Here is a 19,349-nt window from a genome sequence, read left to right on the forward strand (position 1 = left end):
CAACGGTAAACATTGCCTTATTTTGGGGTCAATTTTGAGCCTTTAAACTGCTCTAGCAACTTATTGTTGGCATATATAACTTTCATTTTCGGGATATAGGTTCTTTGGAGCAGTAGAAATATTATCGGGTTCAAATTTTATATAAATTTAACAAATATTGAGCATTTTAAGGCAAAAAATTGTGCAAATTTTTTTCATTACCAAAATGCTCGAAAACCGCTCGAATGATTTTGTTTTTGTTTTCTTTAATCAAAAATTCAAGAGTTTTCCTTTCGTTTGGTATATGGGAAGTATTGGTTGATATCTTCTATATATGTTTATTTTATTCAAATATATGGGCATAAATGATTTTCCATACAAAATCACCTCGTCATCATTTTGCAAACACGTGCATATGTTGGAAGTGTGGGAAGGAGACAAAAAGTATGTATGCGTACGTAATGCGGCTTTTGATAAACAGAGGCGCGCTATTTATAACCTAATCGCAGCGTGTGCACATATGTAAATACATACATACGTACATATGTTGATTGCAGTTAATGTGGATCTGTTTCTATTCTTAGTGTGTGATTTCGTTTTTGACTTGGATATGCTCTTAACCATACCACGTATTCTACGTTTAAATATAGCGGCTGTATCTCCGATACAGCCTGCAGACCAAGACGAAGGCGCTGGACTGTTCCTTTTTGCAAGAGCGGAGAGTTTTGTCATTTTTAACTACACGCAACACTTTCTGCTTATTTAAGACTTTTTCTTAACTGTTCTTGCGTAATTTTTTGTCGCATTTTCGGGATATTTTAAATATTGCCCTCACCTTAGACCAATTGTCTACATTTCAATCACGCTTTTAATATCTGGTTGACCTTTTTTGGTTATTGGAAAAAGAGGGAACCTTTCTTCTCCATTTCATAGCGTAGGTGGTAATGTGAGAACCGGATAATCTGGTGGTGTCTCTGAAACATTTGTTTGGTAATTGGGATTTACCGTGGGTGTAATTTAGAAAAAGATGGCTACCTTCAATAATATTTGCAACTCAGTTCTGAGGCAAAGAATAGCTTCTAAAAGCTCCTGTATTAGTCATGCAGTCCGCTGTTGTCTTAAATGCGTATGCCTCCTTTTTCCTGCGCTTTTAAATTGTTACCCTTAGCGACACTGATCTCTACCGTCAGGTAGTTGATATGCCTTTTCCCTCAACTTATCGTAGAAAAGCTTAAAAAGAAATCAATATTATAAATGAATATACATAGATATTTAATATATTGGAACCAAAACTATAATTTTATTATTTCCGACTTGCGGTTTTGTTCCCTCGAATCTACGATGCCTTAAGTCGGCAGTAGACAACTTAAAATTTTTCTGAAGAAAGGACTCACAAGTTAAGGAGAAGGCCAAAGCACCTATGAACAGTAAAAGAGAAAATCGAGAAACGAAGTAAACGGAGAATGTTTAGGCTCATCAAACCATACATACGCTGGATTACACACAGAGCGCTGGACTCCTAGTTATATGGCGGTAAAGTTCTTCTTGCAACACAAACTTCTGTAAAATCTAAAAAATCAGAAAGAATTAGAACCCCTTCAGCATTTGCTGTGTCAATGCAGATTCAGTTGAAAAGATCTAAGTACACCGCTTCGTCTAATTCTAAATTTTTCCAAAAATTTGAAGTCCCGGGAGGTCTCACTGTTTAGCCTTCTTGAAATGGTTGACACTAAAGGAATAGGTGTTTCTTTGACCACCGAGATCATTTGACTAGATCCACAATTTATGTAGTTGGCTTCTTAATTTGCAGTGCCCTGTAAGAAGGCCTGTTATAAGCCTGACTTACTCTTCCTCCCAATAGCTAGGCGAAAGCCTTTGGTACAATGCCGGATAAATTCTCTCATTTCTCTATCCTTTCCGGAAATCCGCTGTCTTTCTCGCTAAACCATCCTTTACTTCCTGCTCCTCTATTTTATACTATAGAAGACTTAACCTCTATGAATAAAAGGGCCTTTGTTGCAGCCTGACTGTCTCTAAGGATGGCAGTGCTTTCATTACTGTAATTCGTACCTACGTTGGTTAATTACTGCGCAAAGGCTACTGGCACAGACTTCCGCTCGAAAAATGCGAAATAATTTCCCCATAAGCACAGAAAGCCAAACCCTGGGGCGGTAGCTGCCTGTCGCCATTTCTTATGGGGGCTTTACGACCACAGTAGATACTCAAAAGCAAATACTTCACGTAGCTTTGATACAGACCTATTATATTTCTTCTCGAAAACAACTATCTTGGTCATAGAATTTTTGAGTTTAAAAAAGATGGGCATAGTTTTACACCATAACGGCTATTCATGATAGGGGGAGATCGTTTCTGAAAAGGTGGCATGTTTTAATGGTTTTAGGCTGTTCACCTCATTACAAAGCGTTGACCATTATGCTCGTCCGGTTGTCTCCTTCTAGCGAAAGTATAAAACTTAAGTGCTTTCGAATTATTCGTATAATTTAAAGTATTGCCTTGTTTGTCATATTCGCCTCCAACACCATTTCTTTGTTTTTGATGCCACAGACTTCTTTTTAGTTAAAAACTTGACTTTCGTTTATTTATTTAAGTCACTTTAACATGATTTTGCTTTTTAAATACCTAATTACTTTTTCGCTCTCAAAATGTGCACATTTTGCACACCTTCGTTTTCCGCCACTTATTAGCATGTCTGTGTCTACTTTTGTTTGTCCGCGTTTTTTTACGCCTCTTCTCTTCTTTGCGCGGATTCCACGTGCGGTTGAAGTCTTCTTTTGCGAACATAGCCGTCATTGTCTGTGGGTAGCAGGGATGGAATTCCAAAATTTAAAACTGTGCCTACTTGGACTGCAAAAATAGTGCCAAAAGGAAGATGAAAGTGCCACAAAATTGAAAGTGCTTTCTTTTAAAGCTTTTTTAAGAACCACATAAGTATGTATTTTTAGAAATCTTATTTTTAATGTATTTCATTGAACTATTAGAGTAAAAGAAGGGCAAAAGCACTGAAATATAGCTACTCGGAAATGTTTACACACATACATAAATACCTATGTGCGAAATAATAGCAGTGTGACATTTTGACCAGTTTTGACTTTTCTTCTTTACATTGAATAATTGTTATTAATTTTATATAATGACGCTTATTTTAACTTTTAGGTGATTTTAATTTTCGCTTTTCTAATCTATGAGTAATATGTGATTGTTTGTTATATACTGGCTAAATTTGTATAATATATGATTGTACCAAAACTGAGTGAAAGTGCCAAAAATGGCACTACTGTTGTGCCTACTTTTCCATCACTGGTGGGTAGCGCCATAGATACCCAATGTATGCGAGCATTTGCCTGTACTTTATTTGACTTTTTCGACTTCTTGTGGTTATGTTTTTTCAGCTACGGCAAGCAATGTTGTACTTTAATTTGCAAAGAAAGTGAATTACGCAAGCGCTGACTAGTAGACGAGACAGTGACAACCTGTGCAAACAATGTTAGTTGAGACTTGAAGACTTTTTGCGTGCTTGAGTTTTTTCTGCGGCGGTTTCTTTGTTTGCCTTGCAAATTTGTTTGACGTTTCTTTGTTGGTTTTTAAATTTTTTCTTTTTATTTGTTTTATTTTTTCATGCTGCTCCAGCTGTTGGCTTTTTGGTTTGTTTTATACATAGTTCGCTGCAGAAAGTTCAATATGTTTGTTGCCAACTGCCAACTGCTAACGAAAAGACTTCGCATAAGCGTATATACATACGTACATATGTACTCATATGTATGTATGTGAGCTGATATGCTATGCATACGTGCCGGTAAAAAGAGGTTAAAATTTTATTAGCTACAGTCTCTCTTTTGATTGCGTTGCATTTGGTTTCGAGGTCAGTTGGATAATTTCAACTCTTCGTTTTCTTTGGAAGGCAAAATCTTTTGCAAGGCATTCAACTGAAAGTAAAACACCATGCAGCATAAATAAAATTAATTTCAAATAAATATCTTACAGCTGTTTTTAAGTACGCCTACGTTTGGTTATTCTAAAATCCTTCTAATCCGCATTTCCTTTCATTCTCTCCATTCCTTACAGGCGTTCCTCCAGCATGCAGCACGCGCGGCGTCAGCAGGCCCTAAGTAACCAATTCCCGCACTGCACGAGAATGTTCAACAATAGTCGACACAGCCGGCTGTGGCTCAACTCCATAGCCATGCTAATTTGTCTGCTGTGCAGTGGCCTTGCCAGTACAAATGCCGGTAAGTGAAGTGAAGCGAAAAAGAAATTTAAAAACAATTACATTCTGCCCTTCGAATACAACTTGTATGTGTGCCCCCATGGTACAACAACGAAATTGCACAACAACTTTGCATATCACTCGCATTTCAATTTGTACGTACACAGTTATCACGACGAGAGTTAAACGTTCGCTCATTTGTAGTACACGACCTGTCAATGAAGTGTCAATTGCACATAGAAAATTGTTGTGCGTGTTCGATGCCGTTTCGTTTCGTGCGCTTGCCGTCGATTTGACACAATTAAAAGCACATCAATTAGAAAAGCTAACAGCTGACAGCAGCCGTATTGGTGGCATTCAAGCTGCAGCAGCTGTCAATGTGATCGTCGTTGTTGCTATTGCAGCTGTCAGTTATTTTACTCGATTGTCGGCACGTTCAGCCAGAGTGGCGTTCTCAATGGCTGGGGGAGATGATTTTCTTTTGAAGTTTGTATGCATCGAGTGTGTTCCAGGCATCGTCACATTTTTTGTTTTGATTTTAATAATTTTATTATCATTCGACAATTAACCAAGATTGACAGTTTTAAGTGATGCGAGCTATTAATATACAAGCTTAATTTTAGTTTGGAAAATTAAAAAAAGAGATTAATATGGCTTTATTAAATAATCAATTGCTATTTTCATAATTAAGTAACCTTGGTAGTTAAGCAATTTCAGTTCCATGAAATGTTTCAGCATAAAAATATAATCTGATAGCCGTACTCTACTTCAGACAAAATTCCCCCAAAAAATGGCCTCATCAAAGTGGTAGAACATATTTTGAAGCCGATATTAGGTGAGGTTAGGTTTGGTGCCTGTCTACAAATAGATTCTGATGGAGACCAGTTTGGAACCGTTGAGATACCGCCTTAACTCGACAGCGCGCCTTAAAACAGAACTAAGTAATGTTAATTGTAGAAGGGTGAAGATCTCAGATTCCTTGCCAAACTTGAGTCCGAAATACACTAGAAAAGTGTTGGATGAGTCCTGCCAATACCGGACAGTGGCAGAGAAAGTGCTCGATGCTTTCGATTTGCCGAGGCGAAGGCGGCTTCGACCGAAGTCGATTCTTGAAGGCCCAGTATTCTCACTTAAATTCCCTTTAGCCCATGACTAGTGATAATTCCAAGAACCAGCCTGAGTTGAGGGCGTTGCTGCTAAATTAGGGTGCCCGACCTGTTTTGCCGTCTCCTCGGCCAGATATGTTGGATGGATAGAAGAGCTGCTATGTGCATTTTGCCACTCGGCTCATATAAATTCTAACCTTACTCTCGAAAGCATATCTTTACACCACACGTTTTACTGTTCCGAGGGTACTTGGCTGAAGGCTTGCGAATTGTAATTTTTCCATCAAAAAAATAGGACTAGTAAGTCCAACTCCAGCTACGCTGACCACAGTATTTCTACGAGTTTTTGATGAACAAATTACTTTGACGTATAAGTCGACAACCATAATAGGGCCGATTACATCAAAAAAGATCCGTTGCGAAGTGTGAGTAAGCTCGTTTTATATACTTACATACATTATTTATTACTGATAGCTAATTAAAGAAGTTTTAAATTATATGCAGTTCTCTTTCCCAGAAAAAAACTCATGAAAGTCATATCCAAATCAAACTTACAACAACTACTTATACATGTATTTGCTTATGGACATACATACATACGTAAGTAAGTGTGTATGTATGTATGTATGCACATATCTTCCACATACCTCATGCAAGTTATTTCTTCACAATCACTGCAAGTGCTATTTATTCAGCGTGTCATTTATTACATTTTTTTTCTCCACTCCTTTACTTTCCTGCTTCCATTCATTCATTCATTTATTTATCTACTAATGTGTGAAAGGCATTGAAAATGCACATCATAATTTCAATTATACGCAAACAAAAGACAACACTTGTCAATCCGCAGAGGTGCAAAAGTGTTGCCGCTTTTGTTTGCCATTTGTTGGTTTAAAAGAAAGAAAAAAAATTATGTATATGAAGTATTCGCATTCGCATGCAAACAAGCGCGGATATCCCTGGCGAATGAGTTGGCATATGTATTTATGTACATTAGTATATAAATACATACATACATACATATGTGTATTTGCATATAAAAGTGGAAATGCTTAAATGCGCGGATATGTATAAATGAGGGAACGGCAGTCGCTGCTATTCATAGCACTGCACGGAATGCACGGCATTTAAAAGCACGGGAACACATATAAAATATGTATATGCGGGCGCAGTTTTAGAGTTCCCACATAATTTTGTAGACAACAAAGTTGCAAAAAGGAAGAAAATACTAAAAAAAATATCTCCAAATCAAAAATATAGATACATAAGCTCTACATATATACTTAAATTAAACAAAATTTAGAAAAAAATACAGTACACTCGCGATAACGTGAACTGAACAAAACCAAGGCAGTAAAATGAAATTAAATTAAATTAAATTAAGTTAAAATAAATTAAATAAAGTAAAATGAATTAAAATAAAGTAAAATAAAATAAAATAAATAAAATCCAACCAAATCAAATCAAATCAAATCAATTTAATCAAATCAAGTCAAAGCAAATTAAATCAATTAAAATCGACCTAGCAGATCTTTATTATGCGAATAAACCCTAACCCTGACATCTCAAGGTACTATTACCCACCCTATTAAATGCTAACAGTATCTGATAGAGAAATACCTAATAATAAGAAAGGATTCCACTGTGGTCTAAAAAACTTGCAGCGTAAGTTTGATCAATTCTGGAGAATCACAGAATGTATTCCGACGTAATTCCGGCTTCCAGACAAAGACAGCATTCCGTGGCCAAACCAATCCAGTAGGTTTTACAGCGCAAATGGTTATAACCGCTTAGATGCTCTGTGGGCAAACTGGTGCTTGTCCGCGGAATAGTTCCAGCCCTACAAGGTCAAACGGAGAGTCTGATCTCGACGACCTCGTTCGCTTGAATCCCATCCGAGGTCCAACAGAGTTCCACTGGTTGTTGCAGCCAAGAGTCGAAAACTATGGCTCTGAAAAGCAAATTGTAAACGCAGCTTTCGAAACCTTTTCAAGATTTAGCCTCGTAAAGGGCGATATCTTTAATCATCATCAGCATTGGAAAGTCTAGAACCGCGACCATTCTGTGTACCAAGGCATCACAGTGAGGAGACTTCATTTTGACCACAAACATTTATTTTAGCACGGAGTGGGAACACCCGTACATTTCCAACCCTGGTATCTAACCCAAAGCCCTTTCTGTTGCCTGTTATCCTCCCAAAATTCAAAAGTTATATTATGTGCTTCTTAACGACAAATGCTGCCTGCGTTGCTAACAAATTGCAACCATCTGGCAACATAATGGCGCACCAGTTTTACAACCGCATCCAGTGTTAACTTCATCCTTTTGACAATTTGCCGCGTGAGAAAAGTAAACGTGCTCGCGGCGATAATATTTACATATGAACTTGAAGGACTGCCACATGTGCGCACAAATATATCTATATTGTGTGTGTGTTTGCAAGCACGTAAGTGTGTAAATTTGTAAGTTCAACGAATTAACGCGTACTAGCATACGTACAACAGAAGCTTTTGTATTCATATGCGCCATATTCTATAGGGAAAGTATGCAGACAAAAATATGTATATGGAAGTGGATGAGCTGAGGTACTATGTGCATAATATGTTTATGTGACAACATAAATACGCAGATGTGGGAAAATATGCACGAAAGAAAAAAATACAACCAAAAACCAACAAATCTGGGGCGAAGGTGTTGCAGACGTGGCAACACTTGAGGCGGTTGACGCAAAAAAGCATATACATACATACACACTTACAAACGTGCACACACGGTACAGAAATTCAAGTTTTTTGCCAGTTCAAGTACATTTTGCAACTCCGACATACAAACAGAAAGAATCTTTGCACGCTTTTTTGGCTTTAGCAAGTCTGCTTGATTCTACTATCTTCCACTTCTACCTCAAGGAGCCTTGCTTGCTGTAAATCTGATGGGATCAGCTCCAACAGCTTATACGCGCTGACTGTGAAAAGTAAACGCATTTATTTACCACTTACATACTTAACGACCACTGCATGCTTCAAAAGCCAACTTCCACATCTCAAAGCTACGCTCCGAACTCCATGCTGAGTGAGTGCTCGTAGCTGCACAAAATAGGCCAAAAAAAAGGCGCTATAAGTCATGGCGTAAAGAGTAAAACGCTTAGTGGTTTGTTAGTGGTATCTCTCAAAGTCCTCGCCTGGTTGTGTGTGGAGAAATGTTGTTACTTTGCTCGTGTTTGCGCTCTACAAAACTTTTTCTGCCTATATTCGCTCTCGCCATGCCATCACAACAAGTCACTCGTTGCCGTGTGAGTTAGTATGTTTAGAGTGTTTATTGTTATTGTAGCGGTAATTTTTTTTTTTTTTTTTTGTGTGCTAAACTTAAGTTGCGATTTACAAGCGTGCTGCCATCATTTTTTTCCACCAACATACTTTTATTCCTTCCAAAGCCCCTGCTGCCATGCATTTTTTTTTGTTTCTCTTGCACCACCCGTCTTATTTTTTGTTTGCTTCAGCCGTTTAGCTCTGTCAGTTGTTAGTCAGTAAGGTAAGTGGTCGTAGTTTTTTGCGCTCGAACTCACGTGCTGGAGTGTGGAGCGCAATAATTCACTTGTTCCGTGTTAGAAGGATGTGTGACCGATTTATTTCGCATGCAAACAACGTGCACTTTTTTTACATTGGATACTTTTATCTTGTGCCTTCAGGGTACTTAAGTATTTGTGTTAGCCGGCATGTCGTACTTCGGGTATTTATCTTAGTAACTACATACACACGTGCGTATGTTTTTGAATTGCCGGCAATCAGAGTGGCTAGACTGGAATAAAATTATTTAGTTTCCAGGTTATATGTAGGCATTATATGTTTATAGTAGCGTGGGTCGAATATCCCCTTTTTTAGAATTTTGATTGGGGTAAAAAATATCTTATTACATTAATCGAGCAATTCTAGTATATATATATATATCCATAGGGTTCTCGGAAACGGCTCTAACAATTTTGACGAAATTTTGTACACAAATAATGTTTTGGATTCTAGGTTTATCTGAATAGGCAATATCTCCGAGAAGACTTGTATAAGGTTGCCACCTATTCGAAATTAGTTACAAATTAATTAAAACACCATAATATGGGTATCAAATGGAAGATATTTCAAAGATCCCTAATTCAAAAATATTTTTAATAAGGTTGCCACCTATTTTGAATCGCAAATTTTTAAAAATGTTTGTTTAGAAAAAAACCTAAAATATTACTGTTCATGGGTACCAAGAGAAGGTTCTTAAACAATGATTTCCCTATAAACAAAATGTTATATCTTAGGATAATAGTGTAAGGTTGCCACTTATTTTGGATTCTACACAATTTATCCAAAACACCGCAATGTGGATATCAAATGAAAGGTATTGTTGAGAACTTTGGTCAGAAAATTTTTTTCATCAGGGTTGCCACGCTTCCTTGTAATACAAATTTTTAATTTTTTTTTTTTTTTAATTTTTAAGTTTGTTAATCTCAATCAAAATTTTTGTATGTATATATAGTACACATACGCTCAAGATATGTACCATTCATTCCAGCGTATTTTGGAATAGGGTTGCCACCTAAATTTTAGAGTAAGGAATTTACTTAATAGACATGGAAATCCTATTTTTTTGTTGTTTATTTCCAAAATATATATTTTTAAAGCTATCCAAATCTTGAAAACTTTAAAAAGTATATGCACTCCGGGCAAAGCTCGGTCAACCTGGTACTGGTTCATTATGCTCTACAAAACAATCTGTGAAATATGACAATTTTTGGTCAATATCTTAGGCTCTTTATGTATAGATCTTCGAGTGTCAAAATATGAGAATCTGAATTATTTCCTTCATTTACAACGCTCATTGCTTTAGCAATTTTTTTTAGATTTTTCGTTACAACATACGATGGCCAACTAATAAATATACGAGCAAATAAAAAAGTTATGGTTAACTTATTATTCAACCTACCTTCTCCCATTGCGATAAACTTCATGCATGCTTTTACCCTATTATTTTACACATACATATGTAGTTATTACCGGAGCCTTCAAAGCAGGTGTATTCGTTTCATCCTTTCATGAAAAATTAGTGAGCCAGCCATGGCGTAATTCATTTAGTTAGACTTGCTTGGCTAGTTAAAAATAACTTTACAAGGTTACGTATACGCCCCGTTGTTGAATAATAATGGTAGCGAATCGAACACGCGAATAAAAAGAATTGAAAAAAAAAAATAAAATATTAGTCCGAGATCCTAGAATAAATCGGTTAGATATATCTCATTCCTAGGTGATGGTTATCACATTCGATTTTCTGGACAGTATTAAGCGCAATCGGCGAGACAAGAAGTTGCTAAATAGTTCTACGTACTTTACAGCTGTTAAAGTCTTCAAACATTATAGTTAAGTTATGACATTCCGTTGCTTTTACAGCCAACTGTTTGATAAATATCAAAATAATAAAAATAAGAAAATCTGATTTATGTACGTACGCATATTTTTATTGTGCATCCCAAATTTGATATGACTGAGTCCTTCTAGCATTGACTGCTACTCTTTCTTGGAATTTTCAAGTTAGCCTGACTGCTGGCCTGCCACAAACTCAATGACAGTTTCGGAAGGACAGAAAGACATACATGAATCACAACAAAATGTGAATAATTTGTGTGTTTTATTGCTGGCAACAATGCGATGAGTTGATGGTTTTGTGTCCGACCGCATGGTCACCTACATAAGTATTTATGTACATATGTGCATAAATTGTCTTTGTTACATATTTATGCATGTGCATGTGAAATATGATATTCTGTTCGTTTCTTGCTTTTACTGTTATTTTCGAATGATAAGGAGGCGCTACACACAAAAGTGCCTTTACAAATATAAACATACAGTACATATGGCATACATATAAGAGACATAATAAAGTAAAAAAGTAGTAGTTCTTGGTGCTTTAAAGCTTTTGCCTTAAAGCTCTTTTGACATTACAAAATTTCGCTTCCAATTCGAAAGCGCGCAAATTTATGTAAAATATATTATTGCACATTTGCATGTGTACAGCCCAATATTTGCTATTTTTAACACATAGCACTCTCATATTTGTTGCCTAATGTGCTAACATGCGAGGAATATGCGCAAAAATTGCTTTTAGTTGTTTGCACCGGCAGCTTTTCCTGTGGCAAATGTACTCGCAATGCCACATTGTAATTGATGTGTGCTTTTAGGCGCACCTGCGCTGCTAATAGACAGGATGCAACTGCACGCATCTAAGTTAGATTATCCACACATACATAGCTACATACATATAAACCATGATGAAATATTCACGCTACCCCACGGTGCCACACACACACAGGTGATCGCATGCATTAAATACAGTGCAGTACATTTAGCGCCACCTGCTGTCCCTTGACCGCAAACCACTTCCGTTTCACTGCTGGTCAGTGCGGATATTAAAATGACTATTTGCCAGCAAGTACATACTTCGTTTGCCAGAATATCTCTGCCTGTTTCTCTCTGTTTTTGTAAATTTCGAAATTGTTTCAGCTTTAGGTGAAAGTGCCGTTAGAGTGCAATCAATTCGCCACGTGCTGGCCTGCCACTCTTACAACCAGCTATTGGCCAGCCAGGGTGGGTTGAAGCACCAAAACTTGTTAAGGCTCTCAGAATTTTTGCCACTACTGTGAAGTGCTTGGCGGCATTTCGAGTGCGGTCAGCATGAATGATGTATATTGGCCTGCTGTCTGCTTAGTATTGGATAGTTTGAAATTTTTTCGCTTTCTGCAATTCGGACTTGTAGCTTCAGCGCGCGTTTAACCTGAATTGAGTAATTCATTTAAATAGCTCAGGTTTGATTTTGATCAGCACCTCCACACTGTTTTAATATGAAAAGGTCGATTAGTTGACTTCGGATGAAACAGTGGTTAATTTTGAACTTTATGTATGGGTAATGTGCGATCTAATTTTACGGGCCTCAGGTACCTGTCCTGACAACATACAACAACTTGAACATAGGCAATGCAAATTTAGTTAATGAACGCCGTAGACCTTTGAGAGAGATGACTAGGATTATACACTACAATTAAAGTGAGTAGAGAAGAGGTGTGTGTAGGTGAGTTAGGATGAGTGGAGGTGAAGTGAGTTGAGTTGAGCTGAGTTAAAGTGAGTTGATGACAATTGCCATTGAATTTGACATAGTGAAAATCAGCTGCTTATCCCAATTTCTTAACATAGTATCAATATTAAAGCATACATTTAGGATGCATTTCTGTCCTCATATGTATGTAATTGTTTTTGCATTTATATTAGTTAATTTGTTTGGTCCTCAGTATACTACTAATATTCCGACGGATAGGTCATTGACTTAGTGGCTTTCAAATGAATCCTTTGTGGGAAAAATTCTTTACTTACACAACCACACATTATGTGGGGGCTGATGCCACCACAAGAGCACAATCTTTACAGCTTATTGAACCCAGCTTTCGAAATAAAAGCCAATCAGCCGTTATGCCTCTTCGCATTCATTCATTTCCCAACTGCATTGCCACACACACACACATTCACCCTCACCACATGCTTCGGCTTAATAGCGTTGACCTTCCACACCATTCTTATTGTAACAGTAGGCAATCTGGCACTTCAATTCCTGCATTTGCGCTTGCTGGACATGTTGATGAGAAATTTTGTTTATGCAGCAGCAAATCGCATATATCGGACAACAAACAGACAAATTAGCAGGCAGGCAACCGGGCAGGCAAGCAGCTCGTTTTAAATGAGCTACGATGATTGGCTAATGGAGTGAATGAAGGAGCAATGCATACATGGTGTTTGGAGTGGATGGTTGAACATGGGCGGTCAGTCAGCAGGCAGACTTAGGCTATTAGACGGTTAAATTATGCACCACAACAACAACAAGATCCATATCATAGCAGAGTATACACAGCAGCAACAACAACTTTTGCAGTTGTGAGACAAAACAGAGACTTTGTTGCTCCTTTTTCGTGCCACTTACAGTGCGCCAGCTCAATTTCAACTGACGTTGACTACCTATGCAGTTGGCTGTCCTTCCTTTTCTTTTGCTTTTATGTACTTGGCAGTTGCCGCTAGTTTGGCAGCCTTTCCAGCCATCTTCCGCTGTGTCTGCCAAATGTTGCTGACGCTATTGTTATTGTTGGTATTATTACTTTTACTACAATGTTGCATTCCTTACAGCGCCTACTTACACTCTACACGCCAGCACCGTTACTTCACTTATTGTCGTCGTTAGTGTCATGTTGCTGACAACGGCGTCATGGTAGTAGAGCAACAAGCTACGAGTAGCAGTAGCCACAGAAATGCAGCCAACTAAGTACATACGAGTGTAGGCAGATCAACGAATCGTGGCTCAATAACTGAGGTGGCGCACTGACAGAGCTACAAAATTAGCTGTTTCAAAGAAGCGAGTACGGGTAGATATTCTAAATATCCGAATTCTACACTCTGTACCTTCCAGTACTTTTAGACAACAGTGTAGCCGAGCAACAATAGCATCGTAACACTTTTGCGCTTAGTTGAACAGATGATAATATGACAATGGTGACGTGCATGTTTATGCTGATGTTGACAAAGATCAACACTTCACGAATGAAGCGAATATAAAGTGAGTTTGCCAAATTTAAAGGTAACGACTGTCAGTTACCAACTAGCCAGTCTTTTTAGTGTACTTTTCTCTTTTGCCTCTCAAAGTGTCTGTTGAGTGGGTGTGGGGTCGACGGAAGCTTTTCATTTGAGATCATAATAATAACCATTCTCCCTTTGTCTGGTATCTATATTTGCTTACATTCATGCAAAAGTCGAACTGCAAAGCAGAAAAAAAGAAAAATTTCATTTAGTACACACAAATAGTACTCCGCACGAATGAAAGCAATGCACATACATATGTATGTACAGTGGTCGCTGTAGAGGCCAAGCATAAAAAAGTTTAAATCAAAAAATGTTGTAATTAACTTTCCTTCATGCAAAGGCGTGGCAGTGGGCGAACCTATTTATATTTCAAATTTATACTTCTTTAGGTACGAAAAAAAAAATCGAGTAATGCCGAATTTCCACTAGGCATTAAATGAAAAAACTGTAATTACGAAGTTAGCAATTCAAAAATATTCCAGTCATTACTTTTAAAAAAATTGTAATTTAGTTCATCTCTACAATGCTTTACATTTATCGTTATGGAAGCTAAGCACATATACCACTTTGCGCAGCTCGCTTACTATTTAATTTTGTTTGCCTAGAGTTATGGGGATGCAACCACTGTGCAATGAACGAGCCAAAACCAGCTAAATGTATAACTTCTACTTTTCACACACATTTTTGAAGTTTCGTAAAAGAGGTTGTCTATTGATTTTTTTGTTGTTGTTGATGATTTCATTATTTTCTTCTTGCTCTATTTTCCGTTTTATATTATTGTCGCTGGTGGACTTTCGGTGTTAATGTTACTTTTGGGAGTAATTCGAAGTTCTTTTTTTTTGTTTTTTTGTTTCAGTTGATTTTATTTCACTGCAAGTCAACCGCTATGGCAAAAAGTTTTAGGTTTGCCGCCATGCATTAAATAAATGTTTCTAAATAGAAGAGTTAAATGCCCTTTTCAGCAGATGGAATTAAAGTACTTTAAGCGGAGATAATTTTACTTAAATTTAGGTGTAGAAAGGCGATTTTAACCGAATTGAACATCACTGTCGTCTGAAAGCCTAGAAAACTTATAGAACGGCAGAGTCGACGAATCAATGAAAATGAAGATAAAGTAAAAGAGTTTTTGATGGGGTTTTTTGATAGTTGGAATAATGGTCAGTCAATTCTTGTTGGAATAGACTCCTTACTTCTACCACTGTATTGCGGTGTGAGAGCTTTGAGAGGGAGCACTAATGGCGGCGGCGAAAAAGTGAAAAGCAGTAGCGGTGACTGGGGTCGGTATCGGTGGACGACCAATGAATGCACCGTTGAATCGCCGAGACAACGGTGGTAGGTGCTCTGGGAGACTGCTGGAGTCACTGGTGAATAGTTTGATGGTTTTGGCTGGCGGTGTATGTTGTTGATTGTGCGAATATATAGCGCCGGCCATGTGGAAAGGACATTCACGGCTTCCTAATATAGAAGCATGGAATGTAAGCATACCAATGCTGAATGCTGATGTAATCATGGCGACTTGAGAGGCAACCTACAATCCCTTTTATAGATTTTACGAGTTGTTGCTAAGAAGACTGCAAAATACGGTGTGGCGAAAAAATAATTTTTTTGATTTCGAAATTCTAATAGTGCGGAAAAGTTGCATAACATGGTCGACCCAAGAGCCGTAAATTCTCCAAAAACTTTCTCAAGTTATGGTTCTTATAAACTTTTTTTAAAAGATTTTTTAGAACGATTTTTAGTATGCCGTTTATTTATGGCATTTTTTTTTTTCCTTTTCTTCCATGTAAAATAGTTGGACATAGTTTGTATGGAAAATCTGTGGCACACAGTCAGCAAAAAAATTGGCCACAACTATTGACTTTTTTACAAGCTTTAATTAAACTTGCTCTGTATGTATGTAGGTATATTTGTTAGGGGCAAATCTTGCCATCAATTGTTGACCAACTTCCCGATGACCTAAGGACTTGAACTGGCTCGAAACCCGATGACAATGCAGGAGTCGAGATAATTTAAAAACCCGTATTTATAGTTCGATTTGGTTCATATTAAGAATGCAGATTAACTATGTAAAAGGAAATAACTCCACTGAAAATTTTGCCGATAGATGGCACACGAGTCGATATATTTGGCAAACCAATATTTATGGTCCCATTTCGTCCATATGTATTTAGAAAGCTCTTTAAAAATATTTCTTTCTACTATTAACTTATTTAGCAACTTAAAATCCTCATTTTATTATACTAAAATGGACTAAAAAATTACATAATCAAAATCTTTCTAAAAAGTCTTCTAAAAGATATAAAAGAACAATAATTTGAGAGGTTTTTCGAAAATTTAAAGCTCTTGGGGCAACCGTAAATATTTTTCGATGTTACACAACTTTTCCGCACTTTTAGAATTTCGAAATCGAAAAATATATATTTTTTTTCGCTCCACCCTACTGCCGAACCTGGCTAGGCAGTAAAGTGCATATGTGCATATAGCATAAAAAGGAACAACATTATTGGTTCGCTAGCATATATGAACCTAAGCCAATATACTTACTTACTATACGCACACTATCTTTTTGAAATTAAGAAATAGAATTTGATTCTTATTGCAGCCATTTGGTCAAATCTATAATGAAACCATTTAATGATTATGATATCAAATAGTGTTTAAATACAATTTCTGTTAACAACATCGTCTCTATAGTACTCCTTGTAGGATGGGGTGTGCCCAGGCAGACCAGTTAAGTACCAGTACTTAGCACAGACAACAGAACAATCCATGCGACTTATATGAACTCACACTTTCACACTACCGTTACAATGCACGTCACCTAACATCCACCATTACATCAAACATCCACTTCATAGTTGCTGCAACATTATTATTGGCATCCTCGTAATAACTTTATTACCCAAAATAATAACGGTAATAATAGTTTTGTGAAATTCGCGCTCATCTGCGTGAGTACCAAACACACAATGGCATCCACAAAACGGTGATCATATCACACACACACTTGCTCTTAACATTTATATTGGGGGCCAAGTGGAAGAGCAACAACGACAACAACGGTGTCACGACTTTTCGCAATTTTATCAACAGCGTCCTTTGACTGCCGCTCCGCTGTGGTTGTGCAGCATGTTGCATGCAACATTGCACTCGGAATATAAATGGTCATAAATGCGGCAACAAGACTTTTGCACCCGTAATCCTAAATCCAATAGCGAGCAGAGGGAGCAGCAACAGCAGCCGCCCACTGAAGTGAGTCAAGGCAAGGAAGTGGGTAAAATTGTTATTGGTTTTTGAAGTTTTGTTGCTGCTGTCTGTGCGCGCGTTTATGAGACACATAAATACCGTAATATGCGCTCATACACTTACATAAGAATGTGCATTTGTGGTTGTATGTATGTATCTATGTATGAGTCAACTTTGGGCATCAACATTTGCAATTTCTGGCAGCGCGTGCTTGTTTGATGTTCGACTTTTTTTTTGCTTTTTTTTTTTGAAGTGGGCGGGCTGCAAGTTCATTTCTCCCACACAAAAAAAAAAGAAATATCTACAGCCTTCAGTTCACTCATAAACTTTTGCGAATAATTATGTGTGGATGTGAATTTGTATGTATTAGTACAAGCAAACATACATATGCATAAATCCCACTGCTTGTTTGCTGCTCTCCCTTTCTCTCTCCCCCCCCTTAAGCTTGTGACAAAGATTTATGGAGTTGGCTTTAATGAGTTATGGGTTGTAAATTTTATGCACTTTCGAGTTCTTCCGAGCGTTTTCAGAGTGTGCGAAAATTGCAAGAGAAAGCGTGTGTGTGTGTGTGTGTGCTGCAAAGCAAAGGCGTTGACAGCGTGACGTTGAGGAGAGTGAGAAGGATACATATGTCATTGTTGATGAGTTTGATAAACCGCACTAATTTACTGTTATTGCTGGGGTGTGTACATACATATGCTCCTTGGTGCAATTTGAAGTGTGTGAAGTGAAATAAAGTGGAAATTTACCAAGATTTTGGTGTGTGTGTGTGTGTGTGTGTGTACGCGCGCGTTTATGTGACCCGCAAACGTTGGAAAGAGCTCGATAAAGAATTCATTGACTTTAATGGTGAGTAATAATAATAATAATAATAACGATTTTGCTCGCTTATTTTTATGGACCAATCAAAGTGTCAACAATTGAGCTTTCGACATCACATCGAAATCAATGAACAGAGATATAAATTCTTTAGAGTGACAGCCATGAATTTAATTGCTAATAAATTGTATTCAAGTTGACTCAACGCAAGATTATTCCTAAGCTCAAGTGTTTTAAATAAACACACATATTGCTAGCTTAGAGTGCAAAGTTGCCAAGTCTATTTTTGTAATTTTACAGAATAAGAAAAAAAACTTTTAATACAACATACGAATAAATAAAGATTTCATATAATTTTGGTTTTGTCGGATTTTCGGGGCCTCTTTTGGCTTAGCAAACAAACGAGTACATTAGTCCTTTTCGAAATGATGCATTTTTAGTATCCCTTGCGTCCTATATCGAAATAGGGGTTTTCATTAAAAGCGGACTTAGCAACTTTTCACTCTAAGCTAGCGATTTATAACTCTTTTGTTGGAATATTTTCAGTTCTTCCATAATTGAATTAAATATTTTGTACGAATTTAAATTCCGTAGTCGCAGATAGAAAATGAAATTGCCGATAAAATGATACCACAGTGCTAAAAAAAAATATATTTTTTCTTTTAGTTTTTATGTCATATTGCTGAGCTGGTAGAACAGGTCTAAAAAATAATTTCGGCACTAAAAAAAATTTAAATACACCCTCAAAATCTCAAGTTATGACAAAAAAAAAAAAAAATCGATGTTGAGTCAAAAACACCGGTTATAAATTGGATAGTTTTTAACTGATTCTCATAATCTTATGTTCGCTGATAACCATTGACTCCGAGAACCAAAATGCTTGCAAAAAATTCGAAAAATAGTTATGGTGACTTTGCATCCCTAGTGCTTTATCTAAAACAACTATATATTTTCCTCTAACTAGAAAAAGAGCTAGATTTGATTGTACAAAAATTCTTTATGCTGTAAAGTTTTTTCCGAAAATTATAGCACCGTGCAATTTGATAAAATCTAGCTGCCCTTTTGTGCAAATATCTCAAACGTGTTGCTTCACTATCAAATAATGACGAAACTTTTAAGAATAAGGCGTCATGTCGTATGAGCAACATGGGTATTAGAGAGCAGCCTTCTACATAGCGATTGAGAAAACACAGCCTAAAGGTGGGATTGGGAGTTAAGAGACGTTTACATTGTTCAACTTTCAGAGGCGATTAGTTCAATCAAAAGTTGAACGAAAGTTGGCTGCCGACCAACTTCATTACACCATTCAACTTTCACATTCAAAAA

At 37.1% G+C, this 19,349-nt stretch overlaps 1 protein-coding gene across 2 annotated transcripts in view; it reads left to right on the top strand.

The window, feature by feature from the left end:
* Positions 1-19,349, top strand: part of LOC118741345 (cell wall protein DAN4) — a 108,368-nt gene that overhangs the window by 48,478 nt on the left and 40,541 nt on the right. For both annotated transcript variants that reach the window (XM_036473285.1, XM_036473286.1), the window contains exon 3: positions 4,063-4,226. In XM_036473285.1, the coding sequence (XP_036329178.1) occupies positions 4,076-4,226 (151 nt within the window). In that variant the 5' untranslated portion in view covers positions 4,063-4,075. The remainder of the gene's footprint in view (positions 1-4,062; positions 4,227-19,349) is intronic.

The sequence above is a fragment of the Rhagoletis pomonella genome, unplaced genomic scaffold (genome assembly GCF_013731165.1).
Source record: "Rhagoletis pomonella isolate Grant_MI unplaced genomic scaffold, Rhpom_1.0 Rhpom_scaffold_00006, whole genome shotgun sequence".
Classification (NCBI taxonomy): domain Eukaryota; kingdom Metazoa; phylum Arthropoda; class Insecta; order Diptera; family Tephritidae; genus Rhagoletis; species Rhagoletis pomonella.